At 42.5% G+C, this 18,146-nt stretch overlaps 1 protein-coding gene across 3 annotated transcripts; it reads left to right on the top strand.

Annotated features, from left to right (window-relative positions):
* The first annotated feature begins 1,244 nt into the window (after positions 1–1,244).
* kdm5bb (lysine demethylase 5Bb) lies at positions 1,245–16,069 on the top strand. 3 transcript variants are annotated; one of them, XM_079171235.1, is made up of 28 exons: positions 1,245–1,580; positions 2,901–2,978; positions 3,454–3,576; positions 3,668–3,838; positions 4,319–4,375; positions 5,223–5,378; positions 5,535–5,559; positions 7,200–7,318; positions 7,527–7,685; positions 7,853–7,972; positions 8,090–8,248; positions 8,641–8,822; positions 8,964–9,126; positions 9,270–9,389; positions 9,742–9,936; positions 10,031–10,212; positions 10,407–10,531; positions 10,802–10,952; positions 11,093–11,207; positions 11,329–11,678; positions 12,388–12,526; positions 12,641–12,820; positions 13,437–13,598; positions 13,705–14,190; positions 14,272–14,356; positions 14,442–14,650; positions 14,733–14,987; positions 15,590–16,069. In XM_079171235.1, the coding sequence occupies exons 1-28, from the start codon at positions 1,254–1,256 to the stop codon at positions 15,725–15,727; spliced, it is 4,731 nt and encodes a 1,576-aa protein (XP_079027361.1). In that variant the 5' UTR covers positions 1,245–1,253; the 3' UTR covers positions 15,728–16,069. The 3 variants fall into 3 exon arrangements, with proteins under 3 accessions (XP_079027361.1, XP_079027359.1, XP_079027360.1); XM_079171233.1 differs by having other exon boundaries at positions 5,535–5,628; XM_079171234.1 differs by lacking the exon at positions 4,319–4,375 and having other exon boundaries at positions 5,535–5,628.
* Positions 16,070–18,146: the final 2,077 nt, after the last annotated feature.

Genomic DNA, 18,146 nt, shown 5'->3' with positions numbered 1-18,146 from the left:
CGGACTGCTTATTTAAACAACGAGTCCCGGCGGCCGTGAAGGTGTCACCTGAACATATCCATCCGCGTGGAAAGTGTAAACAGTAGACGTTCTACAAAGAAGAGACTTGTGTGACAGATTATAATTGACTATTCCTTAACAGTACGATAAGAGGAATCCTTTGTAATGTATAAAATAGCAAGAATCTAGAATCTAATCTTCACTAGATGAATATTTTAGGCTGCAGCATGTAGAACATCTCATATGCGATGGACACATCTTTTATTTATATTTTAGACATTTCATGCTTTGAGCAGTAATGGCAAGTAATTATGTACATTTACTCAAGTACTTAGCCTTAAGTTCAATGTTGTGTGTTTCTATTTTATGCTACATTGTAGTTATACTACATGTCTGAGAGAAATATTGTACTTTATACTTTCCTACATTTATAATAATTTCTTTTCAGATTACAATTTTACATAAAAAATTATAATAAAAACGTCTATTTAACAGCTGCAAACTACTTTGGGAATTTAGATAATCAATTCAAAATCCAATTAACAAATGAATTATGGTGTATAGGCTACAATTATGAATTCAGCAACCCGGAAGTTTATACATTTGTTATAATGAGCTCCACCTTTACCAGCTGCAACATTAAAATGATGCTTACACATAAATGCATAGTTATAATCCGATTACACAACATATATCATTATGACATGAGCCATTCTGAAAAATTACTACTTTTACTTTTTATATATCAAGTGTATATTGATTTTAACACGTGTGTACTTTTACTTGAGTCATATTTTGAATGCAGGACTTTTACATGTAACACAGTATTTTTTTTTTTCCTCTGTGGTATTGCTACTTTTACAGTAAAATATATAACTAATGTGGTTTAGGGTGGAAAATCCCAATTCAGACTTTATAATATGGTCTAAGGTCTAATTATTTCTTTAATTAATGTATCAGTGGCAGATCTCTCATCTGCTAAATCAGGCTGAATCCAAGTCTAGATTGTGTGGCTACTAAAGTTTGAGGCTATGATAAGATTATAAATAAAAAAATATGTATTGCACCACCACAGTGACAAAAATTGAGAAGTAGGTTCAATATCAAACTTTAATCAAACTGATAAATCTCCCACATCAATTAGAACTGTGTGGTGTCTAGTTTTTTCAGCGGACGTGCTTACTGCCTTGGAACATTCTCCTCACTGTGCATGGAAGTGTGTGTGTGAGTGTGAGTGTGTGTATGTAGGCTGTATGTGTGTGTGTGTGTGTGTGTGTAAGCTGCCTCCTCTCGTGCTGTTGACGACCGAGTCTGACCGTGAACAAACGGGATTAAAAAAAAAAACACTCCAGGCGAACCGTACCACGGCGATACTTTGTGTGTGTGACCAGTCCAGTACGAGCTACCACCGGGTCGGTCCAACAACGATGAGCCAGCCTCGGCCGGACGAGTTCAAGCCTCCTCCGGAGTGCCCGGTCTTCGAGCCGAGCTGGGAAGAATTCAGAGATCCGTTTGCCTTCATCAATAAGATCCGTCCCATCGCCGAGAAAACGGGCATCTGCAAAGTCCGCCCGCCTCCGGTGAGTGTGATTAACAAAAAAAAAACGGCCAAACGTTCCACGGATGCTCTATTAGTTAACCGTTAAGACGGTTAGTAGATGGACCGAGCGGTTGGGATTTAAAGGGACTGTTCAACATGGCGGATGTAACGTTAACGTTCATTCTTTGTGCTGCTCGCAGCTAGCTTAGCTCTCATTTGTGATTAGTGACGCTGCCACAGCGCCGTTTTCTAGTCGATTTAAAACTCGTTAGCATCAATAATGATGTGTCGGTGTATTAAAAGTGCATTTTTTATTCTCGGTTCACCGTGTGTCAACAAAGTGCCCCGTTCATTGAACCACTTAGCGAGCTAGGCTAACGCTAGCTAAAAGCTCAACCACCAACCTGTCATAATGTAGCTCTCGGCTTTGACACTATGCGGAAGACATTCCTCCTTCTTCTGCGTAGAAGATGATGATGGTGATAAAACAAACATGGATGTTAGCACCTGTTATTACCCTTTTGTCTTTTAATGTCCTCGCATCCACACAGTGGAGGTTAATTATGGATTATTTGTTGAAGATCCTCATGATGGGTCATTTCCATCCATCACTTCTCAATCCACTGGCTTGTTTCTGATGAATTTCTGTAGCAGTGTGTATTTATGTCATGGGTCAGGCTAAATAAAGGTTCCCTTTTAATGGTTTAATCGTCATATAAATTGCCCCATGATGGGACAAGAGGTACACTGAGGTTATTTAAATATATAAAGTCCACTATCATTGTTAAAGAACAAGTAAGTTGTGACTTTTTGAAGTTGTTGTTGAATTTGTCTTATTATACATCTGTGCAGTGGTGTTGTTATGGCGTCAGTGTCCTGTAAGATAACCAGTGTTCATGTATGAGCCTGTGTTGTAGGGTGTTGTCCTCCATGTTGGCTTTGTGGTAAGCTGGGCTGGTGAGTGAGTCTTCCATCTGGCCATTTTGTGTGCCAGTGGGGGATGTTGGCTACTGACTCAAAACAAGAACTTGGGTCTCTTCTTATACAATAGTATGTTTTTGTTCACACAAATATTGATCGGGGGTTGTGAGTTATAAACTGAAAGAGATCGATGTGTTCCTTCTGTGTCAGCAAGGCCTCGCTTTTCTGCCAAACTTGATTCTAATATTAGTTTAGTAAACTATTAAATTATTAAACCGCCTCTTTTATCTGCCTAATTTAAGTTTATTTGAGTCACCATGAGTAAAGAATATAGACAATTCTTAAATTTGGTTCAATGCTTTGAAAAACAATTGTCATAATGGGGACCATCTGCAAAGCAAAAAGAAATTCATGTGCCGTTGTATGTATTTGTGTTTAGGGTTGGCAACCTCCGTTCGCTTGTGATGTTGACAAACTTCACTTTGTTCCTCGGATCCAGAGGCTCAATGAACTGGAGGTGAGTTTCATTAATCTGATTATTTACCAGTGATTATCTAACCACATCTGTTTGTGTGTCAGCACTCTCAAATTGTACATTTTAATAGCACGTGTTTACATTGTTTATGTAATTACTCGGCCTGTACAGGCTACACTGATAATAACAAAGAACTCTAATGTTATTAATGCCTCGTAATGATACAATGTAACAATGGATACATTTCAAATTTAGACTGGAAATTACAATTCGTAATTGTTGCTTAACCCAAACTTAATAAATACACTAGACGTGTATTTATTTATTTTAAACAATAGACAACACTACCCTGTTCTTGAATATAAATTCAGCTTCTTCTGAGGATTTTTTGCCCCTATTTTATTTTCCTAAATGATTGCCTTAGTTTGAAAGCCTTGACTTCTGTATCTCGAATGATTTCGTTGAGCTCAATTAATTTGTGACTGACTATTATCATCATTTCTTCTATGTGATCCAGGCACAGACCAGAGTGAAGCTCAATTTCTTGGACCAGATTGCCAAATTCTGGGATTTGCAGGGATGTGCCCTGAAGATTCCTCATGTGGAGAGAAAGATTTTGGATTTATATAAGCTAAATAAGGTTGATAATTGACATCACTGCGCATTCTTTTTTAAAATATAAATTGCAATTAAACAACTTGCACCACTCGCGTAACTCCCTGTCATTTCAGCTGGTAGCAGATGAGGGTGGATTCGACCTTGTCTGTCTGGACAGACAGTGGACCAAGATTGCACTACAAATGGGTTTCGCCCCCGGCAAAGCTGTCGGCTCACACCTGCGAGGGCATTATGAGAAGATTCTCTATCCCTACAATCTGTTTCAGAGTGGAGCAAACCTGCTGGTGAGTTGGGCACATGCATCGATATGAAAGCACATCTTGTTCCTGCTGATACTCACAAAGAGAAGCTGTCATACATACATCTGTGTGTCGCTCATCTGTAAACAAAACCAGAATAAGGCTTATCCATACCTTTTATTACTGCTAGTTAGTTAACATTACAGTTTTTTTTTTTCATTATTCCTATCAAAGATTTGAGCGAATATGGATTACACTAAGACCATAAAGATAAATGTAAACAGATGCATATTCGTTTTTTTTCCACAGTATTTGTCGTTGGAGAAGTTAACTCTGTTGTCTGACTAATGTGCTGAGCGTGAATTTACAATCTGGTGTCTAGTCGTGTCATTTAAAAGCTTTTGCACTCAAATATTCCATAACATGTTGCAAGAGAGCTTACGAAAGTCATTGGATTGGTGCTGGGTGACCTCTCCGAGACGTCACTCTAAATTTCTTAATTACCGAAGCTCTCTCTTGCCTCAGGCACCAGAGCCAGCTTCCAAACAGATGCGTTTGGAGGCTGATCCTGAACTTGAAAAGGTATGTTTGTGTCATGGTTAAATGCTACTTGGCTTTACAATGCATGTTTATCTACAGCTGGACACTCCACTGTATGTCCAGCTTATTGTTATAATATGTCCAGGCATGGTAATGTGTATATTAACCCTTCTTAAAACAGTTATTAACTAGTTTTACAGCAAACGAATAACCTCAAACAGAATTCCTTCGCCTCTATGTGTTAATCTGCACTTAACATGCATCTTGGGACACATTTAAAATGCAATTCTTTTGTTTGTGTGACAGGTAACACGTGGCAATTTGGTGCTTATTATTTATCAGTTCAAATATAGTTGTATTCTCTCTTCTATCCTTCTCAAGTGCAACTATAATTAAACTTGAATATCTGCTGTTCTTTACCTGCTTAAATCTGTTTTTTTTGTCCTCTGATTCGTCATGTTCCTCCTTAGTATCTGTGCTCCCTGTTTAGGGTGACAGACTGTAACCAAACATGTCCCTTTTTTGTCTTCTGGTTGTTTAAGTTTAAACTGAGTTAATACCAAATCCTGTCTTTGATAGAGTACATCCCAGTCTTTGAACCACGCTTGGTAGCTGCTGATACCTATTTTATTACAGCTGGTAAACAGAAGTAATAACCATATAAAGAGATATATTGTGGTGGTAGCTGTGGTACACTCACACTTCCTGTTGTACACAGTGGAATCTATCATGTCTGTGTTTTGGCAGCCATATTAAGCAGTGTTTAATATTCCATTCATGTCTTACTGACTGCTGCCTTTGAACCTACAGGTAATTCCAGTTAGACACGGGCATGTTTGGATTAACAGCCAGTGAGCTGTGGTTTTAACCGGCATGCTATTTCCTCCAGTGTGTTCAGAAGCCAATCCAGCCAGTGGAGAGCACAGGAAGCACCGATAACATGGACACCAAGGACACCACGCTGCAGGACCAGGCTCAGAGGACGGCCGCCCAGAAGCCCGACATCGGCCCCGCTGCTCGCAGAGCGAAGCGCATGAAGTGTGAGGTGGGTGTCGCTTAAGAGAGCCACGGACGCTGGACTAAAACAGTCCCGAAACAAGCAGCACAGACTCCACTCATCACCATTCTCCACATATTTCCACGTCATGATTTCGGTAGTTTTAAAGTTTGCCTGCAGTTTAACTTCTCCCTCTTTCTGTAGGCCGTCTGTGTGAAGACGGAACCAGGTGAGCCCGGCGACAACAAGCCCAACCTGAGGCGGCGGATGGGTTCTTTTGTCGCCAAGCAGGAACCAGGTCAGGCTCCACAGAATAGTTACCCTAATGACATTTACAGTATTAATCCACATCAGTTAAACCATCCCTATTTACAAATCATAAGCAGTAAATAAACATTTCACAAATGGTTTATAGCTCACTCAAGGGTAGTTTTAGGCAGAGAGGAGCGTATAGTCGTGTATTTTTAAACTGTGAGTCCTCCTGTGGGCGATCATAACTGTAGGCTGGTTTATAAACAGATAATGCGTGACAATAGTAAAACACAGTTATAAAAATATGAAATATGTCTTCATAGACGTTATAATTCTTGACAAATACTACAATCATTTGTGCATACTGACTCGATTCTGAATGATGTGAATATACAGATAAAGGAATGATTGGTTAATATACAATTTAAAGATAAATAGTGAATGTAACTAACACCATTCTTTTTAAAGACATAACTTAAAATAACAGGACAAGACAAGAAGGGAAGGATAAAAGACAAAGAGCCCAACCTAGACGCTCAAAACTAAACCTAAGGATCCTCCATGATGTTGGTAACAACAATCTGTCAATAACATCAGACTCTGTTTGTTATCTTCCCCGAATATTGAACCAGAGACTGCCAGATAGCGTCAAATTAGTTTATTTGATTCCTTCTAATATATCTGTACATTAGAGGTGTGAATCTTCACTGGCCGCACGATTTGATTCAAATGCACAACAATTCTCGATGTATCGCATCCTCAATTTAAAATATTATTACACATCGCTTTTCATGAATTAATACAAGCAGTAAGATCAACCTGAACTCCCTTTATATTTAGAAAGGGCCTGAAAAAAATCAGTCCACAGCAGTCTATAATATATAAACAGCTGCATCTTTTCAAAATCAGTATCTGTTTGAGACACCTCAGTACATAAACAAAACAAACATCCTTCTGCAGTACATTACAAAAATACGTTTTTCACATAGCAGCTCTAAATGCCTACGGCAATTTACACTGCATGAGTTAGCCTATTGTCGAGCAGACTTTGCCTTTCTCATAGCTCTTCTGCTCTTCTGCTCGGTTTGAGTCACTGCTTCCCTCGACATGGTTACAACACCGCGGTTGAATCTCAGCCTGCATTCGGGGTTTTTTTAGCCCAACATTATTGACAGCAGAGTAGCTAATATTGGTAGGGAGAGCAACAAGCTAGTGATGTGCCGAGTGCCGTCTCTCTGCTCCGCACACAAAGAGTGTGTGTGTGTGTGTGTGTGTGTGTGTGTGTGTGTGTGTGTGTGTGTGTGTGTGTGTGTGTGTGTGTGAGAGCTACGCCCTCGGTGAAACACAGAGATCAAAGGATAGGAGAGAAAAAAAAGTGTGTCAGTAAATGACAGCAAGACACAGCAAAGATTTATACTGAGCTGGAATAAAACCAAACTCTTGATTATGTTCCCTCACTGCATCGGTGCAGAATTGCTCCGATCTGCATCTTAGAATCAAGAAATTTCCACACCTCTATCGTACATTAATAAACACTTAAAAATGTCCTTATAGCCGCTTAAAACACAGGTTCTACATTTAGTGATGGTCTTAGTAATGTTTCCTGTTGTCTTGCAGAAAAAGAGATTCCGATTCTAGTCAAACAGGAACCAGTTGAGAGTAAAGAACCAATAATTGAAGCGGTCACCGTGAAGTCACGCTACAAGAAAATCATCCCTCCTGTTCTTCCGAGTCCAGTGAGTAGAAATGTCTTTTATATCCTCCTTTGGGTGAGATGTACCTGCATGTGATGCACCATCAGAGGTCAAATCCCAGCCTTAATCACTTACCCTTATACGTTTGCTGTAAAATTGTATTTGTTTGTGTATAGAAACCCTATTGGCTCTTTTTCTAGGTTGTCAAGGCTCTGAAACAGATTCATTACAAACTCCTTTTGTCTTCCAGGTGGATCTGGTTGTGTGTCTGGTGTGCAGCAGCGGGGGAGATGAAGAACGTCTGTTGCTGTGTGACGGCTGTGACGACAGCTACCACACCTTCTGCCTCATCCCTCCTCTACCAGACATCCCCAAAGGAGACTGGAGGTGCCCCAAGTGCCTCGCTCAGGTGAGGACAAAGTCTGATTAACGTGATTCAAATTGACTCTTGATTAATGAGCTGTGCAAGTTAATCGATACTAGTCCTAAGAGGGAGTCTATACAAACATTTCTAACATAAAAAAAGAATATAAGAATGTCCCCCAAACACTCTTTTTTTTCTTTTTTTACCCGCAGGAATGCAACAAACCTCACGAGGCGTTCGGCTTTGAACAAGCATACAGAGACTATTCCTTGCGTGCATTTGGACAAATGGCTGATGCATTCAAATCTGATTACTTCAACATGCCAGTTCATGTAAGTACAAACAGTTTCAGAGTGAATCTGTCAGTCTCTCTTACTGTGAGTGTGTGTGTGTGTGTGTATATTTATATATATATATTTTTTTAATGTTGCTTCATGTATTCATTGCAGATGGTACCCACAGAGCTGGTGGAGAAAGAGTTCTGGCGTTTGGTGGGAGCCATCGAGGAGGATGTTACTGTAGAATATGGAGCAGATATTGCCTCAAAGGAGTTTGGGAGCGGATTCCCCATTCCGAACGGAAAATTTAAAGTTTCCCCAGCTGATGAGGTAAAGCAGTTAAACAAGCCTCTTAAAGCTAAAACTTAAATGAACTTAAAAGAATTGATTATTTTTAATTGGTTAATCCATCCATCCATTTTATGCTTATCTGGGTCCAGGTCACAATTGATTCTATCATTGGGAAAATGTTGTTATATACTGCTGGGAACTAAGTATTTAGAAAAGTGATACGATAATAAATAATTCTATTCTATATCGTCCTGACAGTATGGTCTCGAAACGGGTATTAATTAGCATTCTATGTGGGATTGAAAAGGTCTTAAAGACTTAACCTGCATTTGTATCTGACTAAATGGGATAGTATCAGTCTAATGTAATATTAAGTGCTGTGAACAGTATATTCCTGTGTTATTAAACTCTGTATGCTGTCTGTGTTTCAGAAATACCTGAAGTGTGGCTGGAACCTCAACAACCTGGCGATGATGAACCCTTCCGTACTGACTCATGTGACAGCTGACATCTGTGGGATGACGCTGCCCTGGCTTTATGTTGGCATGTGCTTCTCCTCCTTCTGCTGGCACATTGAGGATCACTGGAGCTACTCCATCAACTACCTGCACTGGTACTTAAGCCTAAAGGGCTTTTCTTGAGGAGAGCAAAGGGATTATTCATGGTGGCTTGTGATGGTTAATATCCGGTCTAGACTTTGTTATTCATGTTTCATTTGAAGCGTAATCTTCTGTTTTATCTCGTTCACTACCAGGGGGGAACCCAAAACCTGGTACGGAGCTCCTGGTTTTGCTGCAGAACAGCTGGAGGAGGTGATGAGGAAACTGGCCCCGGAGCTGTTTGAGTCTCAGCCCGACCTATTGCACCAGCTGGTCACCATCATGAACCCCAACACGCTGATGGCCCACGGAGTGCCCGTACGTGTTTATGTAGCTTCTTGACATGCACCGACCTTCTATCGTTTACCCGCAGTGATGCACCGCCAGCGTTTTCACGAACGAGCAGCTGGTCTTTCTAACAGGAACGTAACTCATCTTCTTTTGTCTCTGCTGCCCTTCAGATTTACAGAACAAACCAGTGTGCTGGTGAGTTTGTCATCACGTTTCCCCGAGCCTACCACAGTGGCTTCAATCAGGGCTTCAACTTCGCTGAGGCGGTCAACTTCTGCACTGTGGACTGGGTATGTATCACTTGATTACCTTACTGTTTGTGAAAGTAATCAGAATGCTTCCTCAAGCACAATCGCTGGAAGCAGCATCGGCCGATACAGATCACAAGGCCCATTTGAAGCCTTATACTGAACCAAACTAAGCCGGCATAATTCTGCCCCAGTTGTGATTTAAGATAGCATGCCGGCGTGATGTGCAACACAACAGGGTTGGCGTCTAGGTGTATGTGTGCGTGTAGTCCTGCCGTGCCGCGTGTCCTTTTTACACAGACGATGTTTCGGCTCTGTAACTACCTCGGCTGCAGGCTTAACGGCGGAAAACTCGTGTATGAACTGTCCCTTTCATTCCTCTCTACATCACCAGATGCCCCTTGGCAGGCAGTGTGTTGACCACTATCGTATGCTGCGCCGGTACAATGTGTTCTCCCACGATGAGATGGTGTGCAACATGGCCTCAAAAGCAAGCACGCTCGATGTTGTCCTGGCATCGGCTGTCCACAAGGACATGGTCATCATGCTCCGTGATGAGCAGAAAATAAGAGAGAAAGTGAAGAAAATGGTAGGATAGCCTCTTTTCTGAATTATTAATACACCGTTATACTGACAAGTTTGTTTCTACTGTTAACACCTCTGTTGTTGTCTCACACCTTCAGGGGATGCTGCTCACCAAGCAGGCAAAATACGATCACCTCCAGGACGACGAGCGGCAGTGTGCCAGGTGCAGGACCACCTGCTACCTGTCTGCTGTCACCTGTTCCTGCAGCCCAGGAGTGCTGGTCTGTCTGCACCACATCAAGGACCTCTGCTCCTGCCCCATCACCAACTACACACTGAAGTAAGTCCCTCTGGAGCTGATTAAGAGGCAGTCAAACGGCTTTGTACACACCTGTCAGCTGTGTAAATTTGATTAATACTTAACGTCAGTAAACATATATTTCCTCACAGGCTACCCTGGGCCTCTTGAAGTAGATTTTGGTGTCTTGTTATTACCGCCACCTCAATAATGAAGTGTTCTGTGTTCTCCTGCAGTCTCAGGTACACACTGGACGAGCTGTTCCCCATGATGAGTGCAGTGAAGCAGCGATCTGAACTGTACGATGATTGGGCCTCCCTCGTGACAGAGACTCTTGAGGCCAAACTAGAAAAGAAGAAAGGTGAGCAGCAAGAGCAAATAGGAAAACAAAGCATTAAAGGAGCATACCAGTGATTTTGCATGTTGAAGCCAAATAAATACGCCAGACGCCATGTTTTAGCTTTTATAACATTGCTGGTAGGTTGTTTTTTTAAGCGGATGTTACAAAATGCTATCACTGTGGCTAAAAAAAGATGAAAAATGATTGTTATTAATGTGTGTTTTATTTTTTTAAATCTGTGAACGTTGCCCTATGTGTGAGACTGTGATTAACCAGGTGTTCTCTCCTCAGGCCTGCCAGTGTTTCGCTCCCTTCTTGCTCAGTCAGAGTCCAAGCTGTTCCCTGACAACGACCTGCTGCGTCGGCTACGTCTGGTCACACAAGATGGAGAAAAGTGCTCCTCAGTGGCGCAGCAGCTGTTGAACGGCAAGAGGCAGACCAGGTAGCGCTAATACACTCTACGACGTCAGATTTATAGATGAGCTGTCTTCACATTCCTCATTATGTTTTTCTCATGTCAGGAAGCAGAGTCAGTGCCTTAATGGGGTTCATTTCTTTAACTGATTGCGCGCTCTTTCCTAGGTATCGGGTGGGAAGTGGAAAATCCTGCAGCCAGCTGAGTGTGGAGGAGCTGAGTTCATTTGTGAGGCAGCTGTACAACCTCTCCTGCAGTCTCCCTCAAGCTCCCATGTTGAAGGTAGGAGAAATGCATCCATTAATAACATTAATGCACATTGAATCTGGGCATACACTGCATCTACACCAAGAAAGATTGTGTTTTGACTTCCTGCATGTTTTGAATCAATGCCTTTATTTAGGAACTCTTGAATCGCATCGAAGACTTCCAACAGCACAGTGAGAAGATCCTGGCAGACCAGGTTCCCAGCGTCGCTGAGATCCAGACCCTGTTGGACATCAGCTTCGACTTCGACGTGGAGTTGCCTGAGCTGCCCTGCCTGAGAGTGAGGCTGGAGCAGGCACGCTGGCTGGAGGGGGCGCAGCAGGCTCAGCCCACCTCCCTGACTCTGGAGACCATGAGGAGGCTCATCGACCAGGGAGTCGGCCTGGCGCCTCATCCATCAGTGGAGAAAGCCATGGCACGCCTGCAGGAGCTGCTCACTGTGTCCGAGCACTGGGAGGACAAGGCGAGCAGTCTCCTCAAAGCCAGGTGAGGACGGCACCGACGGATCCATGACTATGTTAGCGTCATAGCCACAGGGTGGAAAAACGTCCAAAAGATCCCCAAGAAGATGTGATAGGTTGCTCTGTTAATACCTGTAACTTTCTGTCCAGGTATTTGCACTTATTGTACGTGAATTATGTAACATTACGTCGGTGCTCCTGTTTTTGCTTCATTTTAATTACAGCTAGTGCAAAATGCTGCCGCTAGAATATTCAACAAGACCAACAAAAAGTGAGCACACATTTAGTTCTGCCCTCATTCCATTGGTTCCCATTGCTGTTCAGTATTAACTGTCACAAGTGCTTTTCAAAGGCTTTAATGGCATGGCTGTCAGCAATGTGCATCTCCCCATTATCAGAAAAACTAATTTCAAGTCAGGTATAGTCAGGTGTTATCTTCCCTCACCACGCAGCTTTGAATTTTGGGTTTCACATTATTGAAAATGTTGTTAATAGAGTTTTCTAGAGCGTTGCCCAAGATGTTTGACACTTTTTATGAATTTATATTCCATCGAGAGAGTCTTTGTTTTAAAAGTCTGATAAAAATGTGTTTACAGGATGTTTTGAAAGTGAATATTTCAGAGAGCTTCCTGTGAAGATGTCGGAAGAAAATGCCGAGACAGTTGTTGTCATAGAGAGTAATTCATTTGGAGGTGATGCACGTTTTTTACCTACAGTTTGTCATTTGTGTTCAGACCACCACACTCCATAGAGACTCTCAGTGCTGCAGCTGACAAGACGTCTGGCATCCCCGCTTACCTCCCAAACTGTCGCCTCCTAAAAGACACCGTCAGAAAAGCCAGAGAGTGGCTTCAAGAAGCCGAGGAGCTTCAGGTCAGGACGCACTCGACATTGCATGACTTTAGTGGGGGTTTAATGGATAACTATTCTCTCTGTGGGTCGGTTTGAGTCTGATCGTAATCCTGAAATCGCTTGCTTTTTTTTCAGGTTGTTGGTTATACACCGATGATGGACAGCCTCTCTGACACGGTGCTACGAGGACAAGCCATTCAAGTCCACCTCGAGCCTTTAGACCGGCTGGAGTCTTTAATGGTGGAAGGGCAAGAATGGAGAGAATCTGCAGCGACAACTTTCCTTCAGAGAGACTCAACCCTTACCTTACTGGAGGTAAAATTACTCATTTTAAAAGTCAATATAGCCGATCAGCAGCGCAGCAGCTTTGAATGACTGCCTGGTTATCACGATATCTGGGAGCCATGACTAAATCCATTTCTTCCTTTTATCTAACAAGAGGAACAGAAGATGTATATATTTAAAAGAAAGCAACTAACTCATGAATTAGACAGTATAAGAGCAAAGTATTTATCTTCGCAGAGGAATCATTAAATATGAATTTAAAATCAATTGCCAATACAGGCATTCATATACATTTCATCACCTGCAACGCCCTCATTAACCTAGCCCTCTCCTACCTCACCAACCTCCTGCACCGTCATACTTCTGCCTGCAACCTCAGACCCACCGACAGCAACCTCTTCACCCCTCTCACCCAGTCCAAGTCCTGAACCTGGGGTACCGGGCCTTCTCCACAACTGCCTCCCTTTCTCCCGGACTCCTCAGACATTATTCCTCACTCCTCTCTTTTAAAACCACAAGCATAACCCACCTCTATAAATCCGCTTTTAATCTGTGACCCAGTAGTCTTCCTCCCTTCTCTGTTGTTGTTGTAGCTCAAACTTCTGGCCTGTTGGTGCAAAAAAACAACAACACTATTTTCTTACAGGTCCTGTGTCCAAGATGTGAAGTTGGAAATGTCGGTTCTCCAAAGAGGAAGGCCAAGAAAGGGAAAGAATCGCCGAAAAGTAACAAAAAGAAAACGCCACGGCTAAACACTCTCAGTGACGTGGAAAAAGCTCTTTCAGAGACCAGAGATTCTACCTCTGCAGTAAGTGTAATGATTCTAAGATAAATGTACAAGAGACTGAGGTAGTAGATCAATGAACCCTCACTATCAGGAGATTGACTGACTCTGTCTGTATTTTATTCACCAGATGGCCACTCTGGAGGAGCTGCGGGTGAGGGAGATGGAGGTTTTCTCTCATCTCAGGGCAGCAAATGAGTCAAAGCTCCTTCCTACAGCCGACTGCATGGACCTGAAGGTGTGCGTCTGTCAGAAGGCGCCCATGGGTGCGATGTTACAGTGTGAACTCTGCAGAAATGCTTTCCACAGCGTGTGTGTCAGAGACCCATCGGACTCCTGCGAAACACAGCCGTGGCTTTGTCCGCAGTGCCAGCGATCAGAAAAGCCCCCCTTGAACAAAGCCGTCTCTCTGCTGGCATCTCTGCGGCGCATCGGGGTGCGCCTGCCGGAGGGCGACGCGCTGCACTATCTGGTCGAGAGGACGGTGAACTGGCAGCACCGAGCACAGGAGATCTCGCAGTATTTTAACCTACCGGAACTGGAAGAGAGACCTGGAACTCCTCCCACCTTAACCCGCTGGGCATCGGGCAGCCATGAAGCTCACAACGACACTCAGGTCACTCTTCATCTCACTCTTCATCTGAAAAAAAGTATTAAGTGCAAATGTTAAGTTTGGGGTTTGATGTTTTTGATACAGGCCCCGTGTTTGACTCCAGAGTGGAATAGGACAAGCCATACTCAGACCGTCTTCTACACCGAGCAGAGATGCATCCCGCTGCAGGGTCAGTGCCACCTAATTATAAACTGCAGTCATGGGTCGTTCTAGATTATTGTTGTTAATGTTCTGGGTGTTTTTCTGTGTCACAGGCCTGAGTCATGATCTAGAGGAGCTGATGGTGGAGGGGCTCCTGCTGCAGGTGTGTCTGCCAGAGGTTCAGAGCCTCTTCCACGTTTTATTGGACAGAGCCAGCAGCCAGCACACAAACAGATGCATGTCACCGCCACAGGACGAAGCCCCAGACTGTGACAAACACATGCAGTTTAACTCTCAGGGAAAAAATCCGCCACTCAACCAGGTACAAACTCTTACCACCAAATGAAGTGATTAAGTCACTGCTAAAAACCGCCTCAATATCAGTTTTCATTTTTTGTTTTCAGGATGGCGTCAATGGTGTGAGGGAAGCTATGATTGGCTCAGAAAAGAAAGCAAAGCGGCATCTGCAGAGGGAAGGGTTAAATGCAGAGCGCAGAGTGAAGGACAAGAAGCACTCTCACAAAAGACAGAAGATGAATAAAAAGCGGCCGGCCTCGACCTCGTCCTCTCCACGCTCTGATTTCTCCCAGTCGGACGACTCCGATGAGGAAATGGCCGTGTGTCCGGCAGAGAGGTGTCAGCTGCCAGAGGGAGACGAGGTGAGAAAAACTGTCGGGTCACTGTAGAGTCTTTTTCTCTGCAGAAGTCAGTTTTCCTTCCACTTTAGGGAGCCATTATGCAAATATAGAATGTTTATAAGAAGTATCATGTAACAAAAATGAGTTTAGCCGCAGAGAAAGACTTTTGCAATTGGACTCTGTGAATGTGAAGCGTCTTTATTACATGTAGGTCACAAACATTAAAGAATGCAGGTGAAGGAAAACCTGAAAACAATGCTGGTGTTGGTGTCACTCACCGCTCTCGTAGCATCGTTTTCGGCCGCAGCAGGCTGCTGTTTTCAGCAGAAAATCTCCTTAAACACGCTGTACACTTCCTGCTCAGCACCAAACAGCTTGGCAGCCACAGTTAACGACATAATGCATGTGGACAGAAACGCAACTCCAAATGAATGATGTTGCTCTGGAATTGCTGAAAATAAGCAACTGTTTCACAAAAGTTCACAATATCAACTTATAAAGTGAGGAAATGTCAATGTTGTGTTTAAGTGGCAAAACAATGAATTGATGCAGGTGTACTGTTGCATCATGCTCCATCTTGGTTAAACCCGGTTGTGTGTGTGTGTGTGTGTGTTTGCCTGCAGGTAAACTGGGTCCAGTGTGACGGCAGCTGTAACCAGTGGTTCCACCAAGTCTGCGTCGGCGTTACGGCAGAGATGGCTGAGAAGGAGGACTACATCTGTGTCAGGTGTACACTGAATGATGGACACATGAGAAAATGAAGAGAAAGTAAAGAGGTCTATTTGTCATCAGTCCGTTTATTCGAGCCACCAGTCTGGATGTGTCACTGATCCTACCCCCCCACCCCACCCGCACCTCCGTCACGTCTGTCCAACCCTTTTGTAACAACGGTGCTATCTCCTCTTTGACTTGTTGTCCAGAACTATGTTTAGTTATTTTTTGTATTTTTACATATATATATATATATATATATGTATGTATATATATGTATATATATATATATATGTATATACATATATATACATTTCTTTCTTCTTATGAATTGTTTGTGGTTGTCTAAATGAAAAAAAAAAAAAAATACACAGGATGTGAAGTGTGCTGCATGGGATTCCATATCATCAGCGCAACGGAGTCTTTAGAACAGTACAGAGGGTAAATCAAGGGTTAATATCATCTTCTCTGGAAGCTCCTTGCATGTTAAACCAGAGCTAAGGGGACAGGAGTCACGGTTTTCATCCACTATTCCCCCCAAAAAATGACTATCCGTTTCTTTGAAGTCCAGTGTTTAGTACATGCATCTTAATATAATTATGTTTTTTTTTTGTAGAATAGGTTTATTTATCTGAGCAATAATTTTTGTCCGAATCGACTTAAATGGCTTGATCTCCGCTGAGTTGTGTTGCTGCTTTAGCGACGGTGTGATGTACAGAGAGCTACACAGATGGAGGGATTACTTCTGTGGTGATCGGCGATGACACGTTACCACCACAGCATGTAATGTAGGGTGCTGTGAGGAGGATTTTGGGGTAGCTGAAGATGTTACAAGTTTATATTGTGGAATAAAGCCCTTTTGTTCTATGGAGAAGTCCCGTCATTTCACTTGAACACATGGAAGAAAGAAGCCACTAGATGTCCTCGTAGACATGATTTCAAATGGAACGCCATTCAGAGTTTATCTCGTTTTATTGTTCTTTGTGTCTAGTGTACATTCACCTGTTGTGTTGAAACACACAAATAAAAATGTATTAAAGGGGAGGGATTACTCGCATGCAAAGACTTTGGTTTCTTCCTGTGGGTGTCAACAGATCAGTACTGGCTGTATCCAGAGTTAAATGTAATAATGATAATTTAAAAAACATTGCCATTTCACAAAACGAATTTGACCTCGACGTCAGTGAGATGCTGAACAAGAATGATCGGCTTTAAAAGGTGTCTCGCTGACTTCTTAATTTTTCCACTCTTGACTTCAGAATAGAATAAAAACGAATCAATATTTAAGATGCTCAAGCTCAGTGTGCTGTTATGACACGTTTTTAAGACCTCAGCTATTGTCCTGCTCTTTTAAAAATGTTATGTGAGGAAGAGCAAGCTAATGACAGCAGGTACAGCCAGGAGGAGATCCATAAATCTGTGACCATAAAGTAGCTGTGGTGATAAAAATACATCCATGAACCGTACCCTTCAGGCTGCCTGTTATCGAGCAGATGTGATGGCCGTTGAGTGCTGAAGAGCTGCCAGCATGAATGATCAGCAACAGTCAAAGTGATTTTAAAATAATTCGTATTCTGATGTGTCACAGGTCAGATGCGTATCAGGTGTTTTTTTTGTTACAGAAGAGCGTTCAGATCTCATAACACGAAGACAAACATTGAGCAACTCGCAGCCGGAGCTGAAAACCACACTGAGCAAAGAAAGTGACGTGTCAGTGAGAGTTAAGTGAGTCAAATACATCCTTACAACAGATGAAGGGTTTTTCCCCTTTCCTTCAAAACAGCCACCGAATAAACAACCATTTACAGTTTATATGAAGCATGTTTTCATGGTAATGGAAATTCATCTGTGATTAATAAAACCAGTGTTACAAATGGACAAAGCAACGTTCATAATACAGTCCACACGTTTCCTCTTCTCATCCAACAGCAACCTAGTGTGTGTGTGTGGGTGTGGGGGGGGGGGGGCTGTTGCATAACAGCATGATGAAAGCTTATATCAGATGAAACTGATATTTAATTATGCAATTAATTAATAAGGAATTGGAAGCTGCTTTCACACTATTCACACTAAATATTCTGTCACTGGTTTATGTTTAATTGGTCGACTCTGAGCAGGAAGTGACTGCAGCTTTAAGGTTAAAGCTGAGGCCTTGTGGATTCTCCTTATATCAAATATTACGTCTGTTGATGTCTCTTTTATTTTAGTTTGGCCCAAAAGCTTGCTCACCAGTGTTGCACTAAACTGACAAATACGTGAGTGTCTCTTTTTAAGGTAATGTTTGTATGATGGGGTCGAAAGACAGCACGTCAGTGTTCATAGCGTCCGTTTGTATGACTACCGAGCACACCACGGAAACAGATGCTGTGTACGTTCTATTTTAATAACTCAAGGCTGCCATTTATAACATCCATATCTGCAGTTTACGACGATGACTGTATAATAGCTCTTTAATTTGTTTGTTTTCAA

The sequence above is a fragment of the Pholis gunnellus genome (genome assembly GCF_910591455.1).
Source record: "Pholis gunnellus genome assembly, chromosome: 2".
NCBI classification, from domain to species: domain Eukaryota; kingdom Metazoa; phylum Chordata; class Actinopteri; order Perciformes; family Pholidae; genus Pholis; species Pholis gunnellus.
Note: the sequence above shows the minus strand (reverse complement) of the source record. Positions and strands in the feature narration are given on the sequence as shown.

Bases quoted from the DNA above. Each gene is read 5' to 3' on its own strand.
- kdm5bb (XM_079171233.1), top strand. From the start codon at position 1,254: ATGTGTGTGTGTGTGTGTGTGTGTAAGCTGCCTCCTCTCGTGCTGTTG. The intron at 7,319-7,526 runs GTGAGTAGAAAT...TTTGTCTTCCAG, and splicing joins CTCCTGTTCTTCCGAGTCCA to GTGGATCTGGTTGTGTGTCT. The intron at 9,127-9,269 runs GTACGTGTTTAT...GCTGCCCTTCAG, and splicing joins TGATGGCCCACGGAGTGCCC to ATTTACAGAACAAACCAGTG.